This window comes from Salmo salar, chromosome ssa01, assembly GCF_905237065.1.
Source record: "Salmo salar chromosome ssa01, Ssal_v3.1, whole genome shotgun sequence".
NCBI lineage: Eukaryota > Metazoa > Chordata > Actinopteri > Salmoniformes > Salmonidae > Salmo > Salmo salar.
The window spans coordinates 155,940,543-155,965,466 of NC_059442.1; the positions used below are offsets into that span (position 1 = coordinate 155,940,543).

Here is a 24,924-nt window from a genome sequence, read left to right on the forward strand (position 1 = left end):
TGGGAAAAATAAGTATTGAAAGGCAGGACTCAAGAGCTCCACTCCTCCATGGTCAATGCAGGGTCTTACACAACAGAGACCAGAGGGTTTATCGCACGCAGCCATTATCGAGTCTCACCCTAGAACACACACACACCACAGGTTTGAGATGGGTAGGGTGGGGGGGGGGGCAAAACATCAATGTTTAATTAATCAAATTTAGTCAAATGTATTTTTTAGGAACTCAGTCACGGTGTCAACTTATTGAGAGTAAGAATAGTAAAATACAACCTGTTTTAGAAATGTGGATGTGCATCAGCAGTTCCTCTCTTGTTATGGCAGTCACTCAATAGCTAACAATTAACCATATCTTTTTTTAATGGTAGTTACTCTAGCTATCGTGGCTGAATACCGACCAGGCACGCAGGTCACATGCCCAGGGGCCCTGACCTCTACGGGGTCCCCCAATGACTTTGTTTGTCATTTGCAATCAAATATCATATTAAGAATAGGTCATGGAAAAATGTGAAGAATTGTAGGAATTTAGTTTTAAAAAAGGCCCCCACCAGAGGCCAATGCCACCCTTATTTCAACACAATTCCTTTCCTAGAGCAGAAATTCTCATTTTGGGTCCACATTCGAAGAATGACACAGTTAAAAGTTTGGACACAGGGGCCTCCCGAGTGGTGCAGTGGTCTAAGACACTGCATCGCTGTAATAGCTGTGCCACTAGAGATCCTGGTTCGAGTCCAGGCTCTGTCGCAGATAGCCGTGACCCGGAGACCCATGGGGCGGCTCACAATTGGCCCAGCATCGTCCGGGTTAGGCCGGCAGGGAGGTCCTTGTCCCATTAAAAAATAAAATAAACTATTGTACACACCACATTTTTACTATTTTCTAAATTGTAGAATAATGAAGACATGAAAACTAATAAATAACACATGGAATCATGTAATAAACAAAAGTGTTAAACAAATCAAATTATATTTTAGATTCTTCAAAGTAGCCACCCTTTGCCTTGATGGCAGCTTTGCACACCCTTGGCATTCTCTCAACCAGCTTCACCTGGAATCAATCAATTTATTTATAAAGCCCTTCTTACATCAGCCGATGTCACAAAGTGCTGTACAGAAACCGAGCCTAAAACCCCCAAACAGCACAGTGGCTAGGAAAAACTCCCTAGAAAGTCTGGAACCTAGGAAGAAACCTAGAGAGGAACCAGGCTCTGAGGGATGGCCAGTCCTCTTCTGGCTGTGCCAGGTGGAGATTATAACAGTACATGGCAAAGATGTTCAAACGTTCAAAGACAACCAGCAGGGTCAGATAATAATAACCACAGTGGTTGTAGAAGGTGCAACAGGTCAGCACCTCAGAAGTAAATGTCAGTTGGCTTTTCATAGCCAATCATTCAGAGTTAGAGACAGCAGGTGCGGTAGAGAGAGAGTCCAAAACAGCAGGTCCGGGACAGGTAGCACGTCCAGTGAACAGGTCAGGGTTCCATAGCCGCAGGCAGAACAGTTGAAACTGGAGCAGCAGCACGACCAGGTGGACTGAGGACAGCAAGGAGTCATCAGGCCAGGTAGTCTTGAGGCATGGTCCTAGGGCTTAGGTCCTCCAAGAGAAAGAGAAAAAAAAGAGAGAATTAGAGGGAGCATACTTAAAATTCACACAGGACACCGGATAAGACAGGATAAACACTCCATATATAACAGACTGACCCTAGCCCCCTGACACAAACTATTGCAGCATAAATACTGGAGGCTGAGACAGGAGGGGTTGGGAGACACTGTGGCCCCATCCGAAGATACCCCCGGACAGGGACAAACAGGCAGGATATAACCCCACCCACTTTGCCAAAGCACATCCCCCACACCACTAGAGGGATATCTTCAACCACCAACTTACTACCCTGACAAAAGGCCGAGTATAGCCCACAAAGATCTCCCCCATGGCATGAACCCGAGGGGGGTTCCAACCCGGACAGGAAGATCACATCAGTGACTCAACCCACTCAAGTGACGCACCCCTCCTAGGGACGGCATGGAAGAGCACCAGTAAGCCAGTGACTCAGCCCCCGTAATAGGGTTAGCGGCAATTCCAACAGTCTTGAAGGAGTTCCCACATATGCTGAGCACTTGTTGGCTGCTTTTCCTTCACTCTGCTGTCCAACTCATCCCAAATCATCTCAATTGGGTTGAGGTCGGGTGATTGTGGAGGCCAGGTCATCTGATGCAGCACCATCCCTCTCCTTGGTCAAATAGCCCTTAGACAGCCTGGAGGTGTGTTGGGTCATTGTCCTGTTCAAAAACAAATGATAGTCCCACTAAGCGCAAATGAGATGGGATGGCGTATTGCTGCGGAATGCTGTGGTAGTCATGCTGGTTAAGTGTGCCTTGAATTTTAAATAAAATCACTGGCAGTGTTACCACACCTCCTCCCCCATGCTTCACAGTGCAAACCACACATGCGAATATCATCCAGTAACCTACTCTGCGTCTCAGAAAGACACGGCGGTTGGAACCAAAAATCTCAAATTTGGACTCATCAGGCCAAAGGACAGATTTCCGCTGGTCTAATGTCCATTGTTCATATTTCTTGGCCCAAGCAAGTCCCTTCTTATTGGTGTCCTTTAGTAGTGGTTTCTTTGCAGCAATTCGACCATGAAGGCCTGATTCGCACAGTCTCCTCTGAACAGTTGATGGTGAGATGTGTCTGTTACTTGAACTCTGTGAAGCTTTTATTTGGGCTGCAATTTCTCAGGCTGGTAACTAATGAATTTAACCTCTGTAGCAGAGGTAACTCTGGGTCTTCTTTTCCTGTGGCGGTCCTCATGAGAGCCATAGTGCTTGGTTTCTGCAACTGCACTTGAAGAAACTTTAAAAGTTATTTCAATTTTCCAAATTGACTGACCTTCATGTCTTAAAGTAATGATGGACTGTCGTTTCTCTTTGCTTATTTGAGCTGTTCTTTCCATAATATGGACTTGGTCTTTTACCAAATGGGCTATCTTCTGTATACCACCTCTACCTTGTCACAACACAACTGATTGTCTCAAACATTTTCGAGTAGGCCTCAGTTCAGTTGTCTATATGTAAAAGTGAATTTTGACTGTGGGCAAATGGTTAATTTTGGGAGTAGTATATGCTCATTTAAATACAGATATGTATTGTGGTGACACAAACAAATTGGATAGATCTTGAAGCAGAAAATCTAAGATACCATGGACACAGGGTTCGCCAAGCACAAAATCCAAGCACTCACTGTGCAGAGTTCAATCACAAACGCAGGATAGTGAAATTGATTGGTGCCACAAAACACCTGCTCGCTCACATAAAATAACCAATTAGGATAAGCAATTGTGAACAAAATCACAAATCTTGTGTGTTCTGGAATTGGATCCTATTTGTGATGAAATGTCGCAAATAGGCCCATCAATACCACCCTCAAATCGGAGTGATGGTTTGCCAATTACCAGTTTAACGCTACTTATCATCCTACTCTTACCGTGTGTGGTTCTTCTGTTGCTGTTGAACTGTTTGTTTCTGGGTTACAAGTTACACATTTGTTCAAAGAAGAACAGAAAAATACAAGAGGACTACAAGAGTATGTTACAGTCTACTCTGTCGACGGGCCAGAGAATGACCAGAATATCCGAGACGCCATTGTTGCCAAATCAAGATGGGAAAAGGGCTTACATCTCGGTTTCAGAGACTATGCTGGCACAGCCCTCGAACTCTTCAAGAAATTCGTCAAAGGAGAGGGCAGCAGTGGACCAGAGAATCCGATTCATCCGGCCGGACGGGGCCTCGGGCGGTGGCTTGGACTCCCTGAGGACGCAGAGCACCATATTGGCCACCTCCAGGGTCGACCAGAAGCGTAGGTCACGAATGTACAGCAGGAACAAAATGATCTGGCGCAGAAGCGCCCCTGTCCTACCGCAGTCAAGTGATTCAGAGGCAGAACGGCCTAACCTTGTACCACCCAACTCGCCTGCGCTAAATAATCCACACTCAACGGTTAGTTCGTGGTTTCTAGCCTAAAATGAGTTTGTAACCCTTCAAGTCTGTCTTGGATACATGTGATGAATGACTGTTTTTACGCACGCAGGTAACATCTGACCAGAGGCCCATGCGTCGGTGTAGCACCATGGAGCTATTGAACAACATAGGAGAACACCAGTTTGGTATGGTTGAATGTGAATATTCCAGTAACATACCTCCAGAGATGTTATGCTTTGTTGTATCTGACAACTCTTCCACCATGGGCCCTGGATTGGACAGCGACTTTGGAGCAAGCGCAGGTGAGTTATCATAGCGGTTTTACATTAAGTATGAATATCACATTTTCTCCACCATTAGAAAGCGATGGCCTCGCACAGCCTACCTACAGTGGTGTAAAAATACTTTAAAGTAGTACTTAAGTCGTTTTTTGGGCTATTTGACTTTAACTAAACTACATTCCTAAACAAGTGTACTTTTTACTCCATACATTTTCCCTGACACCCAAAAGTAGGCTAGTCCTTACATTTTGAACGCTTAACACGACAGGAAGATGATCCAATTCACGCACTTAATGCATCAAGAGAACATCCCTGCCTCAGACGGACTCGCTAAACACGTTTCGTTTGTAAATTATGTCTGAGTGTTGGAATTGTCTGAGTGTTGGTGTGCCCCTTGCTATCCCCGTAATAAGGAAAAAGTGCCATTCGGTTTGCATAATTTAAAATGTATACTTTTACTTTTGACGCTTAAGTATATTTAAAACCAAATACTTTCACTCAAGTATTTTACTAGTAATTTTCTATTAAGGTGTCATTACTTTTTACTCAAGTATGACAATTGGATACTTTTTCCATCACTGCCAAGCTAATTACGCAAGCGCTTCTCCAGGTGTCTCGCTCCGGATTTTATCCGCGGACAGCGACGGTCTCAACAACGGTGTGTGGGACTCCGGAATGGAATGGGACTATTATGACCCGTGCTATGTGAGGGAGAAAAACATACCCAAACAGAAACATCACATGCCTGCATTGCATACCAAGCATTATTGGGTATAATGCCAGAGAACATGAAATATTTTAATATTTATTTATTATTAGGCTACATATTTTTCTCCAAATATTTAATTCTAAAAAGCACACTAACACAGATTATCACTTTTTCCATTTAGCCAAATGTAACGCCCCCCACACCAGTTTTGCAAAGAACTGCACTCACTTTTGTAAATCACATTTATTCTCATTAAACTATGTATATTCATTGTCCAAGACAGTTCTACTATTCACATTGTTGCACTTGAATAAGCACATTTATTATATGCACTTGAATAAGCACATTTATTATATGCACTAAAATTGCTTTAACATTTGATTTCATCCACTACTAAAGTTGTCAATAAAGATTGTATTGCAAGCAATACATATTTCCCAAAAAGAATTGATTGGTTTCATGGTTGAAGTTCATTCCCTTTTTCAAAGATCTATCCAAAAATGTACAAATTGCAAACTGACACCCACTATTCACCAGTTAATTTATTGTTTTAATTTCATACAATTTAAATGTTTTAAACCCTATATATTCATACATTACAAGTCATAAGCAATTCCCCTCCTAACAGGCTAGTTTTATATCCTTCATTAGTTGCGCAAATGAAGCCAGATGTACTCACAAGCTTCTGCCCCCCCTTAAATCCATACAAGGTTTGAAAAAGTCCTGCAATGCCAGAACACAGACAAGCTGCAACATGCTGTCTAACTATTAAAGGGGGATGAGAAATGTTTGTAAATAATGGGATTTTTTTTTTGTCTTAGGTAATGGAATTATTTGTGTATATTGTGCGGCATTGTACAGATTTGCCAGAATGTATATGAGGAAACTTTGGTCCACGGAGTGGTTGTGTTTTGGTCCACTGTGGGTCATGGTGTGGTTTAACCATAGAGGTCGTCATCGTTGTCCTCGTTGAAGACTGTACCACCGCTGCCACCAGCAGAGCTCTGGCTGGGCCCGGCCCCTGGCGCAGAGTTAGTGGGGAACCTGAGACGAGGACAGGAGAGGAATTGTTTAGCTCATTACAGTACATATCAGGGAGAGCCAGCTTGGTATTGCCAGTACATTCCTTATGTAAAACACATGGCTTGTTAGCTGTACATAGAATAGATCTATTTTGTAAGAAAAGGTGAATTAACATTCCCAATGTGGTGTATATAGACTATAAATGATCTAGGACATATGGGAGCGGAGGTAACAGTATTATTCAACACCATCATCCGCTATGTATTATGTGCGTGTTCTTACCGGAAACTGCCGAAGCCTCTACTCTGCTGTAACGTCTGGGCGAACATCTCGTATTTGCGGATGTCGTTGTCGCTGACGGAGCGGCGGGCGAAACGCATGGCCTCCTCAAAGTGGTCCTTACGGATCTCTGGGACAGGGTCGTCCTCCTCCACCTCCTGTGGGGGCAAGAGGGATAGAAAGAGGTGAAGGGGGGGTTAAAGAATTTATCTATAAAATACAATCACGCCTTCTCTTCCTCCGGTATGTGTGTAAATCAGTTTAAGGTTAAATGCATCATCCCTTCTCCCTTGCAAAATAAATACTTCCTGTGTATACATAATGAATAGAAATCAAAGAAGTGTCCCAGTTGATTTACTCAGTCATTTAATATTGAATACAGAAATGTTGTGTCTTCCTGAAATTAAATCTGCTGGCGATTTGCCCAGATCCTACATTATCCAGGCTTCACACACACAAAGTTAGCTATAGTCTAGACTGCGTCATTGAACAAATACAGATTCATTAGTGACTAAACTCACCATGGCTGAGGGGTTGGTCTGCCTCTCCCTCTCCCTCCTGATCTCGTTCTCGATGGACTCCCTGATGGCCATCTTACAAGCCCTCTGGCAGATCTCTGTCAGGTCAGCTCCAGAGAAACCATTGGTCATCTTGGCCAAGAAATCCAGGTCCACATCCTTTAATCATACAGGGGTAGAGGGAGTATTAAAACAACTTCCAGACAAAGATCAAACAGTAAATGGGATTATAAAATACATTTGTTTCACACACAGTAATTTCCATATCAACAACTTTTCCCATAAAAACCCATTTTCGAACCATTACATGTAGCCCAGCCTGGAATGAAGACCTTTAATGAGCCCCAACCCCCTCAAATCAGAACATGCTGACCGAGGTGGGAAAAACAGTTCTGCATGGCCAGATACACATATAAATAGATAGCTTGCCTTGGCGATGGGTGACTTCCTGAGGTTGGCTCCGAGGATGTTGATGCGGGACTTCTCATCTGGCAGGGGGATGTAGATGAGCTGGTCCAGTCTGCCGGGCCTCAGGATGGCCGGGTCGATGATATCAGGCCTAGTACGGCACACAGTTTAGTCATTTAGCTTAACCTACATTTCTACCTCATTTTACAGTACCTTATTGTCCACCTAAGAACAAAGTGCAATCAACTGAGGTCGGGAAGACAACCACATATCATTGCAAGTAAAACCATAAAATATTGCATAGAGCAGCAAGCCTAGTGCTAGAAATGTTTTTTTAAACTCATTAACAGTGAAGCAGAGTAAGGGACGAAGATGGCCAACCTGTTGGTGGCGCCGATGATGAAGACGTTCTTCTTGCTGGACATGCCGTCCATCTCCGTCAGGATCTGGTTGATTACGCGGTCGGCTGCTCCACCACCATCACCCGCGTTGCCACCACGCGCCTTGGCGATGGAGTCCAGCTCGTCAAAGAAGAGCACGCAGGGGGCGGCCTGGCGAGCCTGGAAGATCGAGGGTTTAGGAGGGTACGATATTGGTTCATTGGGGCACACAACAAAACGTTTTGCAATGGAAAAGGAGAATAAGCATTTCACATTTATTAACCATCTTTTGTGCATGTGTAACACACAAATTAAAAAAAATACAACTACAACACAAAATACAAGTAAATATGAGGTTAGAGGGATCTTGATAAATCGGTTTAGCCTTACCTTGTCGAAGATCTCTCGGACATTGGCCTCGGACTCGCCGAACCACATGGTGAGCAACTCGGGCCCTTTGATGGAGATGAAGTTGGCCTGGCACTCGTTGGCGATGGCCTTGGCCAGCAGGGTCTTACCGCAACCTGGGGGTCCGTAGAACAGCACGCCCTTGGACGGGGTCATGCCGAACTTCAAGAACTTGTCTGGGTGCTCCACTGGGTACTGAAAAGAAGAAAAGATGATCGTGAAGGTTAGACAAACCATTAATTAAGCTTTTCACATGTGAGTTCCAAATATCTCTAACGGTCACCCCAGCAGGAGTTGTTTTATGCACGTGATGTCAGAATGCACTCACTGTTCCAAAATGTGATTTTTAAGGCAACTGGACAGTTAACACGCGCTGCCTGCTAATTATCTATAGGCTATTTTTCCACTTCACAATTTGAAATTATTTTCTAACAAGTAGTATTTTTTTAAACAACTGTTTGAATTGAGGTCTGTTCCGCCTCATTAATTCACATAGAAGTAACCCATTTCAGTGTTGAGGACAATTTATGTCTGAGGCTTTACTGACCAAGACAAACTTCTCTCTTCGAGGAGAGCCCAAGCACTTCACCAATGTTTCCGCAGATCAAGTATGCAGACATTTGTGCAGTCCTGCACAAATTGGAAAATTCTGTTTGGTGCTTGCATTGCCTTGCTTGTTGTTTTACTTACAAATAATAACTTTGGACATGTGTGCGTTCCAATCAAAGTTAGTGCCTTATTTCCTGTATATCGTGTTGTCGTTTCTACTGTAGCATACAGTAGGTAGGTATGGAGCATAATGTATTTACAGTTTTATTCACATGTTTTCAAGTACTGGTGACATAATGCTTTCTGATTATTGCATAGATTGTAATGGACACCTATGATGTGTAAAATACTTTTTTGAATGTTCTACTGATTATAATGAGCTAATGCTAAGCTATTTACCAGCAATGTGTGGCGCCATGTTTGTTGACATCATACAATGCATTCTGGGTGTCACGTAAACGTCTCAGACAAAAGATGAGGTGAAGGGTAAACTTCCGGAAGTGAATGAAGGGAAGTGAATTATCGTAGACGACACACCCTCTTCAACATGCATACTTGCAAACAGACCAAACTCCTCGTATCTTTGGTTGACATGAAAAAACAAACATGGTCTGATTACTTACGATTTCTAGAAAGTGATTCACTCAATTATTTAGATCAATCGTGAGCTCACCCGTGATGTGATGAATAGTAATGGCTATTAGCTAATTCATATTGTGGTTTGACAGCTGAGAGTTATCTAAATACGCCAATCTTTCCTCAGTTAGCGCTTAGGATTAATTTAGGCTACATTTTCTAGTTTGGATGATTGTGTATGCTATCGCTACTTCTGTGAATGTCAAATTACAATAAACTGGTCACGTTCAGGACATCACTTTTTAAGGACTGTTTGTGCCAAATGTTTCTCTGAGGAATAAAAAGCATCTCAAATGCTGACTGTTGTGTCAATCAAAACAAGCGTTCTAATCACACCGGTTTGAACGTACGCTGCAGGGGACCATTGTAGAATGATAACACCTGTAAAGGGATTCATCATTCAGACTCATCACTCTTTCAATGAATGATACAAATGACATTAGTTTTCATGGTATATAAATCTGCATCTCATCAGTAACATACCCCACGACTAGAACATGGCCTACCTGTACAAGCTCCTGGAGTTCCCTCTTGACGTCCTCCAGACCACCGATGTCCTCCCAGCTGATGTTGGGCACCTCCACCACAGTCTCTCTCAGGGCAGATGGGTTGCTCTGGCTCAGAGCCCACTGAAACACAACCCACATACAACTGGTTAGTCCAGCTGGCTTAACGATTCTCTGCTACGACTGGTTCTAATGCTCAATAGTTACGGCTGTCCTCAGACCATTAGCAAAAAGACAAATACTGGATGCTGCAGATTTGCATAGTGATGAAAAACCGAAGGGTGAATAAAGTTCTCAGTGCAGTAGAAGCTACTTTGAGTGCTGTGTGTGTTGGAGAAAATAATCCAGTTCATTACTCTGAAGTCGTCCATGGTGACGGCAAGGGAGTTCATGACCTCTGCGTCGATGGTCTCGTCCTCAAGGTCGATGAGATCCATCTTCTTCCTGATGGCCTGCAGGGCGGCTTCAGAGCACAGAGCAGCCAGGTCAGCACCCACGTGGCCGTGAGTCTGATTGGCAACCTGGAGGACACAGACAGACATGGTCACACATACAGTATCAACATGGCAGGGACTTCACTTAAACCCACTCACAACTTTTCATTCTACCTTACATACACAATGTTTCATTGACAACTGCACTCTGTAAATTACAGTAATGTTATACACACAGACCTGCTCGAGGTCGACGTCGTCGGACAGTTTCATGTTCTTGGTATGGATCTGGAGGATCTCCAGTCTGCCTGTTGCATCAGGAATGCCAATGTCCACCTCCCTGTCAAAACGCCCTGAGGAGAAACATCACACAGTTAAGGTCAGCCTCACTAACCAGCATATAAATAGATTCATTTCCATTTTATTTCTATGTTACCATCAACCCTGCTGATTCACAAGCAGTAATGACAAAATAATTTTGAAAAAGGATATATATTAGTCAAAAAAAAAGGAGACCTCTGGCAAAACTAAGAACTTGATTTAAGAAGTGAAACTATTACATTCTAGGTCTACAAGTGCACTGAGGGATCTTACCAAATCGCCTGAGGGCGGCGTCAATGCTGTTGGGTCTGTTGGTGGCTGCCATGACAATGACGTGAGCACGCTGCTTAAGGCCGTCCATGAGCGTGAGGAGCTGGGACACAATGCGCCTCTCCACCTCACCGTGTGTCTACACAGGACAAAAGAGGGTTAATTACTTTTTCTGTTGACCCCAAGGAGGTCAAGTTTATGGTAGAGTGTATAAGAGTTTCATCTTATAGTGAATTTACTGTAGTGTCATTCAACCCTGGTCCTAGAGACCCAAGTTTTAAGTTGTATTAGTAGTATGTACAGGACACACACGATGTACACCATCCAACAAAATGCTTACTTGCAGGTAGGGCTGGGAATTGATAGGGACCTTATGATACAATATCACGATACTTATGTGCCGATACGATATGTACTGCGATTCCCGCGATTTCTATATGTATTACAATTCGATGTTACAAACCAGTGCATTCAGAAAGTATTCAGACCCCTTTTACGTTACAGCCTTATTCTAAAATAGATTAAACAGTTTTCCCCCTCAATCGAGACAATACCCCATAATGACAAAGCAAAAACAGGTTAATTTTAATTTACTAAAAAATGAAGTAAACTGATCACATTTACATAAGTATTCAGACCATTAACTCAGTACTTTGTTGAAGTACCTTTGGCAGCGATTACAACCTAAAGTCTTCTTAGGTATGACGCTACAAGCTTGGCACACCTGTATTTGGGGGAGTGTCTCTCATTCTTCTCTGCAGATCCTCTCAAGCTCTGTCAGGTTGGCTGGGGAGCTTCGCTGCACAGCTATTTTCAGGTCTCTTCAGAGATGTTTATGTCCGGGCTCTGGCTGGGCCACTAAAGGACATTCAGACTCCTGCGTTGTCTTGGCTGTGTGCTTAGGGTCGTTGTCCTGTTGGAAGGTGAATCTTTTGTCCCAGTCTGAGGACCTGAGCACCCTGGAGCAGGTTTTCATCAAGGATCTCTCTGTACTTTGCTCCGTTCATCTTTGCCACGATCTTGACTAGTCTCCCAATCCCTGCCGCTGAAAAACATCCTCACAACATGATGCTGCCACCACCATGCTTCACCGTAGGGATGGTGCCAGGTTTCCTCTAGACGTGACGTTTGGCATTCAGGCCAAAGAGTTCAATCTTGGTTTCATCAGACGAGAGAATCTTGTTTCTCATGTCCTTTTAGGTGCTTTTTGGCAAACTCAAAGCGGGCTGTCATGTGCCTTTGACTGAAGAGTGTCTTTCCATCTGGCCACTCTACCATAAAGGCCTGCTTGGTGGAGTGCAGCAGAGATGGTTGTCTTTCTGGAAGGTTCTCCCATCCCCACAGAGGAACTCTGGAGCTCTGTCAGTGTGACCGAGTTCCTGACCAAGGCCCTTGTCCCCTGATTTCTAAGTTTCGCCTGGCGGCCAGCTCTTGGAAATCTTGGTGGTTCCAAACTTCTTCCATGTAAGAATGATGGAGGCCACTGTGTTCTTGGGGACCTTCAATGCTGTAGACATTTTTTTGCTACCCTTCCCCAGATCTGTGCCTCGACACAATCCTGTCTCGGAGCACTACGAACAACTCTTTCGACCTCATGGCTTGGTTTTTGCTCTGACATTCACTGTCAACTGTGGGACCTTATTTAGACAGCCGTTCCAAATCATGTCCAATCAATTGAATTTACCACAGGTGGATTCCAATCCAGTTGTAGAAACATCAAGGATGACCAATGGAAACAGGATGCACCGGAGTTCAATTTCGAGTCTCGTAGCAAAGAGTCTCAATATTAGAATGTGTTGTCAACTTAAGCATCCTACGTTTAATATTTTTTGTGGTCCATCAGTAATTTTCCTATTTCATTTTCCGTTTTTTTCCCACGTAAATTTTATATCCTGAAATCTTAGAATATTCTGAGAATATTTTTAACAAGGAGGCATTGAGTTTAATATTATACAGGTCTATCAGAAGATTGTCGTCAAATAAGTTTAGTTTATACTCATGTTTACTAATACCTGTTCCGTTTAGGTCCTGTTTAATTATTTTTGCAAGCAGTTCCATTGCCAGTCCAAAACAGGAGGGTGGAGACTACTGTCTCATACCCCTTTCTAAAGCAATTTCATCAGATAATGTATCATTTGTATATATTTTTGCGAAATGTATTATCAGCTGGAAAGTTGAATGCTTCAAAAAGTTAATAGAAAAGGCCATTCAAGATGGTCGAAAGCCTTTTCGGCATCAATAGTCATTATTGATGAATCAACATCTTGTTTCTTAGCACATTGTATTATACTAAAACATGATTTTGTATTTGTTTAAAGTGTCTATTTTTAACAAACCCTGTTTGATTGTGTGTCAAGTCTGGTAATACTTCTGCCATACCGTTGTTTAAGAATTTTGTTATTTTACAGACAAGATTTTCCTGGTTTTAATATAACTGAAATAACAGTTTGATACATGGAACTCAGCACTGAATTTAGTGATGCGTGTTGTCATTTGAATAAATCGGGGTGCTACTTTGTCCCAGAATATCAAATAAAATGTTATGGGAAAGCCATCCATCCCTGGTACTTTTCTCCGTGAATGTTTTAATTGTCTAATATATTTATTGTTGGGTGATTTCCATTTTTAGTATTTTTTTCTGCTGATAGTTGCGTGAAGGTTGTTGAGTCTAAGGCGGCTAGGATCAGTCCAACGGTTATTTTAATAAAGCTTTTAAAATTATTAATAGCATTGTTTCTGATTTAAAGCGGTTGTATCCTTATCCTTTTGAAAATAACTGGTTTGGCGTATTCATTTTGCGAGTGCTGCGAGGTGTTTACCAGGTTTGTTTGCCATTAAATAGTATGCTACGGTCAAAAACCTGTAGTTTTTGGCTCTCTTCAAGGAGTCAATTCCTGCTTAAAATTCAGAAATTGTATTTCCTTCTTTACCTTGTAAATATATATATATTTTTTTAAATGGGCTTCTTCAAAGATTTATTTATTTAATTTACATTTCTAACTCTAGATTTTACTTTTGCAGAGTATGAGATTAGGAGATTGATAATGTACGCCTTAAACATCCCAAATGATGTTGGGGGTCTGCTTTTCTTTGTCCACATTTGTAAAGGTTTTCATTTTTTGTTTACATATTTAATAAAATGTAGGGTCTTGAAGATGCGCTGTTCATTCTCCATATTCTGTCACTAAGTGTATTTTCTGTTGGTGTAAAAGCATGATACAGGAGAATGATCCGATATCACTATATTATCGATTTTAGCTCCCAGTATAATGTTGAGTGCATTTCGGGAAAAAGCTATTCTTGTTTTTGTTGTCTTTTGTAGTTGGGAATAATAATCTCCAGGTGTCCTGTAGAGATTGTTTTTCAGCCTCTTTTGAGGTTCCTTGAATCCCTTTATTTTTTTTAAATTGCCTAGCTGAATGCATGATTTAGGTTACCTGTTAAAATAGTTCCTGTGAGTTTGATTATTACAGAACAAAAAAATAAACGCAACATGCAATAATTTCAAAGATTTTACTGAGTTACAATTCATGTACAGGAAATCAGTCAATTGAAATTCATTAGGCCCTAATCTATGGATTTCACATGACTGGGAATATAGATATGCATCTGTTGGTCACAGATACCACAAAAAACAGGTAGGGGCGTGGATCAGAAAACCAGTCAGTATCTGGTGTGACCACCATTTGCTTCATGCAGCGTGACACATCTCCTTCGCATAGAGTTGATCAGGCTTTTGATTGTGACCTGTGGAATGTTGTCCCACTCCTCTTCAATGGCTGTGCGAAGTTGCTGGATATTGGCGGGAACTGGAACACGCTGTCAGGCACATCGATCCAGAGCATCCCAAACATGCTTAACGGGTGCCATGTCTGGTGAGTATGCAGGGGGCCTCAGGATCTCATCATTGTATCTCTGGGCATTCAAATTACCATCGATAAAAAACAATTGTGTTCGTTGCTTGTAGCTTATGCCTGCCCATACCATAACACCACCGCGGTGCACTCTTCACAACGTTGACATCAGCAAACCGCTTGCCCACACGACGCCATACTGCGGTTGTGAAGCCGGTTGGACATACTGCCAAATGTTCTAAAATGATGTTTGGAGACCGCTTATGGTAAAGAAATGAACATTCAATTCTCTGGCAACCGCTCTGGAGGTCATACCTGCAGTCAGCATGCCAATTGCATGCTCCCTCAAAATATAATGATATCTGTGGCATTGTGTTGTGTGAGAACTTCACATTTTAGTGGGATTTTATTGTCCCCAGTACAAGGTGTACCTGTGTAATGATCATGGTTTATCTTGGCAAAGAAGAAATGCTCACTAACAGGGATATAAACAAATTTGTGGACCAAATTTGAGAAGCTTTTTGTGCGTATGGAACATGAGACCAACACTTTACATGTTGCGTTGATGTTTTTGTTCAGTGTACATTGGAGAAAGACTGCCACTTAAATACTGTGGTCAGTTCGTAATAACCTTTGTGAATTAAATTAAAGTATAGTGGCTGGTGGGGCTCTACCTGGGGAAAGTGGGTCCACCGAGAGACCGAAGTGAGATGAGTGGAGGCAACACATACTTCATGTCTGATGCCCTCCCAGCTCCCCCGTCCCAATCCCTCAGGGCCTATCTCCACTCTCACCAATAACCACCATTGGTTGGCAAACAAGAAATAATCACTTGACCTTCTCTACTAATTTGGCCTGGACTCTTATTTTACAGCAAGTCACAAAAATAAATACAATTACATTACACTATAGATAAATTCATCCTCCCCTATTTACCAAGCCAATCTTGTCCCTCTCCACCCTCCCTTCTTCTGACACATTTACACCCATACATGGACTTACTCATCCATTCACATACAACATATACCCTTATGCATCCATACCCATTCTCTCCCCCCCTCCTACACATATCCACCCTCCTTCACACTCCCATTTATATGCATAGGCAAACATCCACCCACAGAATAGTTGACATACATGCTATATTTCCTTTTTTGTATTTTCTTTTCAGTGTCCATGTAACCCATTGGCATCAGCTACTTCTATCGTTACTTCCTAGAGAAGAACAGTTACTTGGGGAAAGTATAATATGGTATTGGGGGAGGGGGAAAGAATATTGTATGTGACGCCCAAGACCAGGTTATTGTATGTAGCCTAGTGTCTCACTTTTTCCCAATCCTTCCTCTCCTCAGGGCAGGTGGCTCTCCTTCAACAGGAAAGGTTTCTTGTAGCTTGTTTAGGGCTTCATCAGTGCTTGTGAATTCCATCCTTTGCGTTCTCTTCCATACCCACAGCACTGCCGGGAAGCTGAGTTGAGATTTGATTCCTATTTCTTCCAGTGATTGATGGGAATGTAATCCTTGCAGGTTTTTTCTCAGCCTAGCAGACAGGTCCTGGATGAATGGAATGGACTGGCCATGGATTTTGATCTCCTTTCCCCCCTGTGCAGTCAGCATGTTGACTTTGGTCTGATAGTTCCACAGCTTGACGATTACCATGCGAGGGTATTTAGCTTTCTTCTGTTTCACGCCATCCTATCGTTACAGATCCTCTGGTGATATATTCACGTCAAGTTCCTTTTATCAATTCGACCACGTAGCTGGAAACATCTCCCTTTTCCTCATCTTCCGGCAGGACAATATTCTCCTATTGTTTCGTCTCATTCTGATTTCTTGCTGATCCAATTAAATCTAAAGTTTGCAACTTTGTTTCCAGAAGGCTAATTTTGTGGTCTTGTTCATTCACGCACACACCTTGTATGTGCATGTATGAAACGATAGACTACTTTCCTTTAACAGCTTGTAGCAGTTTGTTTGTTTTGATGGGCATTGAGAGCATTTTAGCTATGTTTTCCTGGATATCCTTTAGCTGTTCATTATCGTTTGCATTTCCAAGTTGCTCCTTGTCTTTTCCTCTGGGGGAAACCATGGCTTGTTTAATTAGTGTCGTCGCGTTCGCTTAACCAACTGATTGTGTCGCTGTTGTACATAACTGACCTCTCACTCTCTCCCAGTTGCTTTGGGATATATTGATCTATCAATTTTTAGAGGCTTGATTTAAAAACTTTGTTGTCTGGCTTCTACATATAACCAGTTTTATCGGTACAAAACGGAGCTACTCACACCCCATGCATCCTATCGCTACACGCATGCGCCTCTCCACTACTACTTGCAGGTTCCTTCTCGACAATGCAACATTAAGAAATAATAAAAGATAAGAATACGAACACAGTAAATGGTTCAGGAGAATAAACATTTTAGCATAAGTATCACGAACATTCAACTGGGCGTGCAGGCTTTTGTTCTAGCCCTGTGCTACCACACCTGATTCAACTAACAAAAGTGTTTGAGCTGGGCTTGAAAAAAAGCCTGCACACCCTGTGGGCCTCCAGGGTTGTGTTCAGTAGGACACATTGTAGCAAAACTTGTTCAGGTAGTACCTTCCCATTTCACTCAGTTTCAAAACTTTCTCCCTAACGAACATGACTTGGGACAGGATGGAAGAACATTGGTCTATTGGATGAAAAGGAAACTGTATCAGAAGATGTGAACCCACCTTTTCTCTTTTTGGTGCAATGGCGTCCAGTTCATCAATGAAGATGATGGCAGGGGCATTCTTCTCAGCCTCCTCGAAGGCCTTCCTCAGGTTACTCTCAGACTCTCCGGCCAGTTTACTCATGATCTCAGGTCCTGAAACATTTAGCAGGCACAAGTTCAACTATTAGGAAACGTCCTGACAACAAACACACTGAATGTGTAATTCTGACCATCAATGAACAACAGATTTAGGGTCAATCAATTTACAATTCAGTCAGTTGCATTGAAATCCCAACTAAAAACATTTAAGTATTTTTAATGAAATTTCAACCCACTTCATGCATTGACTGAATTGAAATGGAATTTAACGAAATGCTGATGAAAAATAACAAAAGCTTTTGTCCTTCAGTCTCACCATTGATAAGGAAAAAGAAGGCTCCAGTCTCATTGGCCACAGCACGGGCGATCAGAGTCTTTCCTGTTCCAGGGGGTCCGTACAGCAGGATTCCCCTTGGAGGCTGAATGAAAATTAGAAGTGATAAAAAATGTTTTACATAAATGTAATTCAACAGCAATTCATTCACCTGCATAAACAAACCAAATCAAAATGTATGGTTAAAACAAGAAACCAGTTTTAGGCATTTATCTAATAATTTGTACACAAGGTCTGATGTGAAGGATGAGAGGTGTATTTAGCCCACCTTGACACCGATGGCCTTGAACAGTGCTGGGTGTCTCAGGGGCAGCTCCACCATCTCCTTAATCTGGGCCAGCTGCTTCCTCACACCACCAATGTCATCATAGCCAACCTCATTCAGAGACTCCTCTTCATCCTGAACACAGAAAGAGATGTGGTTAGTAAAGCATAAGAAACTAGGGCAAAAGGCTACAGATAGCATACAAATGTAAGAGATAGTTTTCTACAATCAGAAAAATCAGTAATTCCTGAATAATCAAGAAAATCCCATCTCTGAAAACTCCAGCTTTGATGTTAACCTGCTCTCATGCACAAGACCCAACTGAAGATGTAGAAATAGAGCAGACTTGCTGCTCTATAGAAAACTGCAGCAGTGCTGGTACTGAATATAGCCGTACCTCTCGTTTGATGGGCTCCCCCTCACAGTGGATGACTGTGTCTGGGGCCACGATGCAGTAGGGGTTGGGGTCCGTCTCCACTACCTTGAACTCCACAGCTCGCATGCCTCCCCTCACCAGGAAGATGTCCCCTACAAACAGAGATTAAGCATTGATCCACATGCCTAATCCTCTGGCCTTGGCGTTTTTCATAATCATATTGTGAGACACACTGGCTGTGCCAGCAAACAAGGGTTGTTCAGTACACACAAATCGGAAGAAAACTCAATCGAAGTGAAACAGGGAGGGACCATCTGTACTTATCAAATAAAAAAAATACTTGTTTTACATTAAGAAATCATGCCTTAATGAACATGACCCTGAACATATTCTGGAGTACAGGGTCATGTTCAAGTGGAGGAAGTACCTCCTCAGTTTCAAAACGTTTTATCCCATATGGTGCCTTACATAACACACCCCAGGTTGTCCTTTGGATCACAGTTTCCCAAACTCGGTCCTGGGCCCATCCTGGTTGTATGTTTTGGTTTTTGCCCTAGCACTACATAGCTGATTAAAATAACCAACTGATCATCAAGCTTTGATTATTTAAATTAGCTGTGTGGTGCTAGGACAAAAAACAAAACATGCAGGGTGGGGGCACAGGACCGAGTTTGGATCACTGTTACCTTTCCTGATGGGCCTATAGGCCTCCAGGAAGTAGGGCTTGAGGTAGACCTCAAACAGGTTCCCTGTGATCCCCTCCACAGTGTCATCAATAGGCAGAACGTGGATCCGCTTTCCGTACTTCACGTCTGGGCATGGCTGAATACTGTGGGACCACCAAAATAATTAATTATTAGGGCTTTACTGTACATTGAAGGAGGAGCAGAGGTCTGGTTTTACACATGATGCTGCATTGATGCCAAAGTTCTCCAGTTCCATCTCACCTGATAACATCTCCCAGGCGGACTCTTAGGTTGTTGCGGACCACTCTGTTCATGCGGACCTTCTCGTCGGAGCAGGTGTCATCAGAGAGCACGATGCAGACCGTCTCCCGTCTCTTCTTTCCTTTCATCAGCACTGTGTCTCCCCTGAACAACTGCAACTCGTCCATCTTGGCCTAGGGCGGGACAGAGGAATCAGTCAGACACTAAATCCTACTGATTTAACATCCCACAGTGAAGATGTAACAGTCTAACAGAGCCCGCACAACTGGAACGAGTGAGTTACTGGTGAAATAAATATGTATCACTCAGTGCAGACTGGGGGTTCACTAAAATGTCCCAGCCCCATTCATTCGCCTCACCTGAGACAGCGAGACAACACTGTTGTCCTCATTGAGAGATTCATCCACAACCAACCGGTTAGGCCTGGTCTTTTGCTTTAAAATCGCTGTGGATAGATCATCATTTTTCGATCTGTGGGAAAATCAAAGAGATGCTAAATATATCAGCTGGCAAGATGTAACATACTTGATCATTAAACCTGGGAGTACATACTGACAAGCTAGTTGCCTGTTGGAAAGTTTTGCAAAGCGATAAAAGGGTTTCCTTTTAATCCTTAGTGTGATGTAATGAGCTTATTATATCAAATCAACTGTAGTCTCTTTGGGTGAAAAGTAAAGTGTGCCTACTGACTAGAGATAGAATAACTATTGGCCAATTGCTTTCAGTTTCTAATTATACAGTAGTGAAACTAACTACTAGAATGGGCAGCCATTCTATTTTGATGGGTTTTGAAATGTAATCTGCCACACTGTTAGCTAGTTAGCAGAGTTAACAGGAAAGTAGAGTTATTTTTATGAACAATAAAACAAATAGAAAAACAGATACAGACAGGGGTATTAAATGTCGAGATATATTTTCAATTTGTCAAAAAGTATTATGGTACGTATTGCTTTTTTGATTTTAAACTTACTGATCATTTCAAACTAATGTTTCAATTATATCTTAAACAATGTGAAGACGGGTTTGTTATCCGCCCACTTCATTTTATGGATGAAGAATCTTCCATGAAAAATAAACAAATTAACAATGAAAGTTCAAATCGGGGTCCATATCATTTGGATCAAAATAAGTCTTTCAAATTTACATTAATAGTAGTTTATTTTAAAAGAAAATCTAACTCACTACAATCTTCTGAAATAAGAACAGTCCCAAAATAAATGGTCAAGAGTCTTTGGGACAACTACAAAATGCAAATTTGTTATCAATATCCATTTTTAATCTGTGTACAATAAAAGGTCTTAACGGGGTAGATTCGATGAATGAGTTTGTATGATACTTCTTTCACCTTATTAGATATTCAATATTTGCCAGACAACAAGACTTTGTTCCAGTTCCCTTGTCCTAGAACTACATTCCAGTATATTCCAGCAGAGGGAATAGTAACATCTTGACAGAGATTTCATTACACAGTGCATTCGGAAAGTATTCAGACCCTTTGACATTTTGTTATCTTAAAAAAATGTTTTCCCTCATCAACACACAATACCCCATAATGACAAAGCAAAAATAGGTTTGGACATTTTTGGAAATGTATTAAAAATAAAACATACCTTATTTAAATAAGTATTCAAACCCTTTGCTATGAGACTCGAAATTGAACTCGGGTACATCCTGTTTCCATTGATCATCCTTGAGATGTTTCTACAACTTGATTGGAGTCCACCTGTGGTAAATTCAATTGACTGGATATGATTTGGAAAGGCATACCTGTCTAAATAAAAGGTCCCACAGTTGACAATGCAGGTCAGAGCAAAAACCAAGCCGTGAGGTTGAAGGAATTGTCCGTAGCGCTCAAAGACAGGATTGTGTCGAGGCACAAATCTGGGGAAGGGTACCAAACTATTTCTGCAGCATTGAAGGTCACCAAGAACACAGTGGCCTCCATCATTCTTAAATGGAAGAAGTTTGGAACCACCAAGACTCTTCCTAGAGCTGGCCGCCAGGCCAAACTGAGCAATCGGGGGATAAGGGCCTTGGTCAGGGAGGAGACCAAGAAACCAATGGTCACTGACAGAGCTCCAGAATTCCTCTGTGGAGATGGGCGAAGCTTCCAGAAGGACAACCATCTCTGCAGCATTCCACCAATCAGGCCTTTATGGTAGAGTGGCCAGATGGAAGACACTCCTCAGTAAAAGGCACATGACAGCCTGCTTGAAGTTTGCCAAAAGGCACCTAAAGGACTCTCAGAAACAAGATTCTCTGGTCTGATGAAACCAATATGTAACTATTTGGCCTGAATGCTAAGCGTCACATCTGGAGGAAACCGGGCACCATCCCTACAGTGAAGAATGGTTGTGGCAGCATCATCCTGTGGAGATGTTTTTCAGCAGCAGGGACTGGGAGACTAGGCAGGATTGAGGGAAAGATGAACAGAGCAAAGTACAGAGAGATCCTTGATGAATACTTGCACCAGAGCCCTCAGGACCTCAGACTGGGGAGAAGGTTCACCTTCCAACAGGACAACGACCCTAAGCACACAGCCTAGACAACGCAGGAGTGGCTTCGGAACAAGTCTCTGAATGTCCTTGAGTGGCCCTGCCAGAGCCCGGACTTGAACCCGATCTAACATCTCTGGAGAGACCTGAAAATAGCTGTGCAGCGATGCTCCCCATCCAACCGGATAGAGCTTGAGAGGATCTGCACAGAAGAATGGGAGAAACTCCCCAAATACAGGTGTGCCAATCTTGTAGCGTCATACCCAACAAGACTTGAGGCAGTAATCGCTGCCAATGGTGCTTCAGCAAAGTACTGAGTAAAGTGTCTGAATACTTATGTAAATGTTTTTTTATTTTCAATACATTTACAAACATTTCTAAAAACCTGTTTTTGCTTTGTCATTATGGGGTATTGTGTGTAGATTGAGGGAGAAAACAATTCAATCCATTTTAGAATAAGGCTGTAATGTAACAATGTGGAAAAAGTGAGGTGGCTGAATACTTTCCGAATGCAGTGTGTGTGTGTGTTGAAAATGTAAATTCCTTCTAGCTGAATTGAGGCAACAAAATCCTCAGCAGTTGCACTTGGAGTATTTAGCACCTTTAACTATTTGAAACTCCTCAGGAGTGAATGTAACATTGTGTGTTCTCATGAATTCTGGATAATCATATGGTTGGCCATCATTATTTGATAACTGTTTAACCCAGATAATGCTGTTGTCAAACTAGTTCTGGAAAAACCCTCCCTCACTTCGGGTACTACATATTACAGATTTTCTTAAATAATAAGGTTAATTCCTCCATATGAAAGTTAAAGAATTTAGGATCAACCATTTTAGTTGCTGACAGACGAACATCCAAGGCAAGGGAGGAATCTGGACAGACCTTCAGATTTTGACGAAAGTACACATCCAGATAAAGATCACTTAATAACCAGGAGTTAAATATTTTTCCAATTTTCTCTACAATAGGAGAGAAATTTAAGTTGGCCCTTTCTGATCTTTGCTAACTTTAATACCAAGATATGTGATCACATCTTTTACATGGATATTACATAGAGTTTAAGTCACATCTTTTCAACGCAAATAATTCACATTTCCTAATATTCAGAGATAAACCAAATACATGTGAGAAGGCATTAATACACTCAATCACTGTCCTGACTTCATTATGATTTTACAAAAAAATAAAAGTGGTGTCCTCAACCAATTGTTAACATTCTCTTTATCTTGTATCTGAATACCCCTAAAACTATCCTTATTGATATTTACGTGCCATAACTTGTGACCAATACACATAAGAAAGGAGAAATTGGGCATCCTTATTTAATTCTGCATCTAATATCGAATCTCAGAGGTTCCATGGGATAATTTAAGAGCTGTTGCTATTACTATAATAAAGTGTCACATTAAAAATATTGACCAAAACCCCCAAAAATTGTCTCAAAAATATGTGTTTAACTGTATCAAAAGCCTTGTACAATTCTACAAATAAAATAAAGCCATCTTCCATAATGTGCTCATTGTAATCTATCAAGTCCAACACTAGTAGGATATTATTACATATGTCTGCCCTTCATAAAAGCAGACTGGGTATCATCAATAATTTGGTCAATACCCTTAAGTCTTTCTGCAAAGATGGATGCAATTAGTTTTCCATCATTGTTCATTAATGTGATTGGTCTCCAATGTTCTATCATCATGGGATCTTTGTTTGGTTTGTGGATTACAGAAAGTAGGCCTCGTCATAGAAATAAGTAGGACCCCTAAATCAATTGCCTCCTTAAAGACATCAAATATAAATTCAACAATACCCTAAATGAGAGTAGTAGTAGCTATTAGGGGCCATATAACTAACTACATAAGATGTATATTTTCTCTTCAACGGAAAAAAAGGGAGCATCACTGGTGTTTAGCAAAACATTAGCATTTTGTACAGTAAACGTTTACATCAAATTCAGCTGTGCATCTGTGGCTAGCTAACAGTGTTGTGCAGGCCCCACATGACACAGCAAGAAAAACTGCGAGAACTAGTGGACAGTCATTAGCACGAGTTTGCTAATTTAGGTAGCTTGTTGACTACCCAATTGTAGCAAATTCACTGTCAAATTAGCAAACGTTAGTTAGATACATACACATCACTTAGCAAATGTTAGCACAACATGAAAAACACATGCATGTCGCTGTCAGTTAGCTAGCTAACGTTAACTACCTAAGCTGCTAGCTAACAGTTTGGTAGATGGCTGGCTTTTATCTTTGACATAGCAAGCTAAAGTTAGCTTGCTAACCGGCACTGGTATAATCTTGCGGCCATATAACTCTGTGGAACAGTATTATTTGTATGTGTTCTCTTTTACTAGTTATATGTCTAGCTACATCCATAGAAAACACATACCGATCTTAGCTAAAAGGTAGTGTTAGTAGCTAGCTAGTTATTTGTACTAGAAACCGAAAGCTAGCTAACTTTAGCCAGCTAACAAAGCGAACGTTATTGGTTACCGGACTCTATCTAGGTAAAGTTAAAACCAACATTTAGTTAGCAACGCCAACTTACTCTCCTCCTGAAGCCATGGTGCTCCGCTTGGTATGTCCAACAAATAAAACCTGATTTCTTCCTCTTCTCGTGTGTTTCTCTTCAGTGAGTGCAACACCAACAGCTAACTCTGGGTGCGTTCGTAAATTCACTCTGGAGGGCCAGCGAGCGCTAAGTGCGTTCGTAAATTCATCAGTTATTCTGCACTCTGGCACACACAGACGAGAGTGCTCTGAAATGGGTGTAGATAGCCAGAGTGGATTTACGAACACACCCTCTGATCGGCGCTGCGGTTGACAGGGCAGTGATCCTGTATGTCAATGATCCAATCTGACTAAAACGTCATTTTCTACTTAACATTGGCCTTATTTCAATTTTGTTTTTCCCCCATGACAAAACGTGTCTATGTACTATTACCACAAAATGGAAAAAAAGGGGAAACAGTTAAAACCATTTGCTATTACTATACAAATTCACAATACCATGTTTTTTAAAGCGCTGTAGAAATGCACTGTTATTAACAATGTGAATGTGTAGGCAGCATGTCTATGGTTGTCACGCCTAGGAACTGTCAAATTGTCTCCTTCAGAAATCTGCAGCAGTCAGCAAGACCTATTATGCCATAGG

The 24,924-nt window shown here is 41.8% G+C and overlaps 2 protein-coding genes across 2 annotated transcripts; one reads left to right on the forward strand and one right to left on the reverse strand.

Moving 5' to 3' along the window:
- The first annotated feature begins 3,356 nt into the window (after positions 1-3,356).
- hwa (huluwa) lies at positions 3,357-5,398 on the forward strand. Its single transcript, XM_014140794.2, has 3 exons — positions 3,357-3,995; positions 4,087-4,279; positions 4,869-5,398. The coding sequence occupies exons 1-3, from the start codon at positions 3,393-3,395 to the stop codon at positions 5,033-5,035; spliced, it is 963 nt and encodes a 320-aa protein (XP_013996269.2). The 5' UTR covers positions 3,357-3,392; the 3' UTR covers positions 5,036-5,398.
- Positions 5,399-5,494: 96 nt separating this feature from the next.
- Positions 5,495-24,618, reverse strand: LOC106569430 (transitional endoplasmic reticulum ATPase). The gene is made up of 18 exons (XM_014140785.2): positions 24,319-24,618; positions 19,630-19,741; positions 19,271-19,443; positions 19,010-19,152; positions 18,345-18,475; positions 17,951-18,082; positions 17,665-17,767; positions 17,269-17,402; positions 10,703-10,838; positions 10,349-10,461; positions 10,031-10,195; positions 9,675-9,797; positions 7,966-8,178; positions 7,577-7,755; positions 7,217-7,346; positions 6,791-6,946; positions 6,273-6,427; positions 5,495-6,011 (listed from the first exon to the last, which is right to left on the reverse strand). The coding sequence occupies exons 1-18, from the start codon at positions 24,333-24,335 to the stop codon at positions 5,906-5,908; spliced, it is 2,421 nt and encodes an 806-aa protein (XP_013996260.1). The 5' UTR covers positions 24,336-24,618; the 3' UTR covers positions 5,495-5,905.
- Positions 24,619-24,924: the final 306 nt, after the last annotated feature.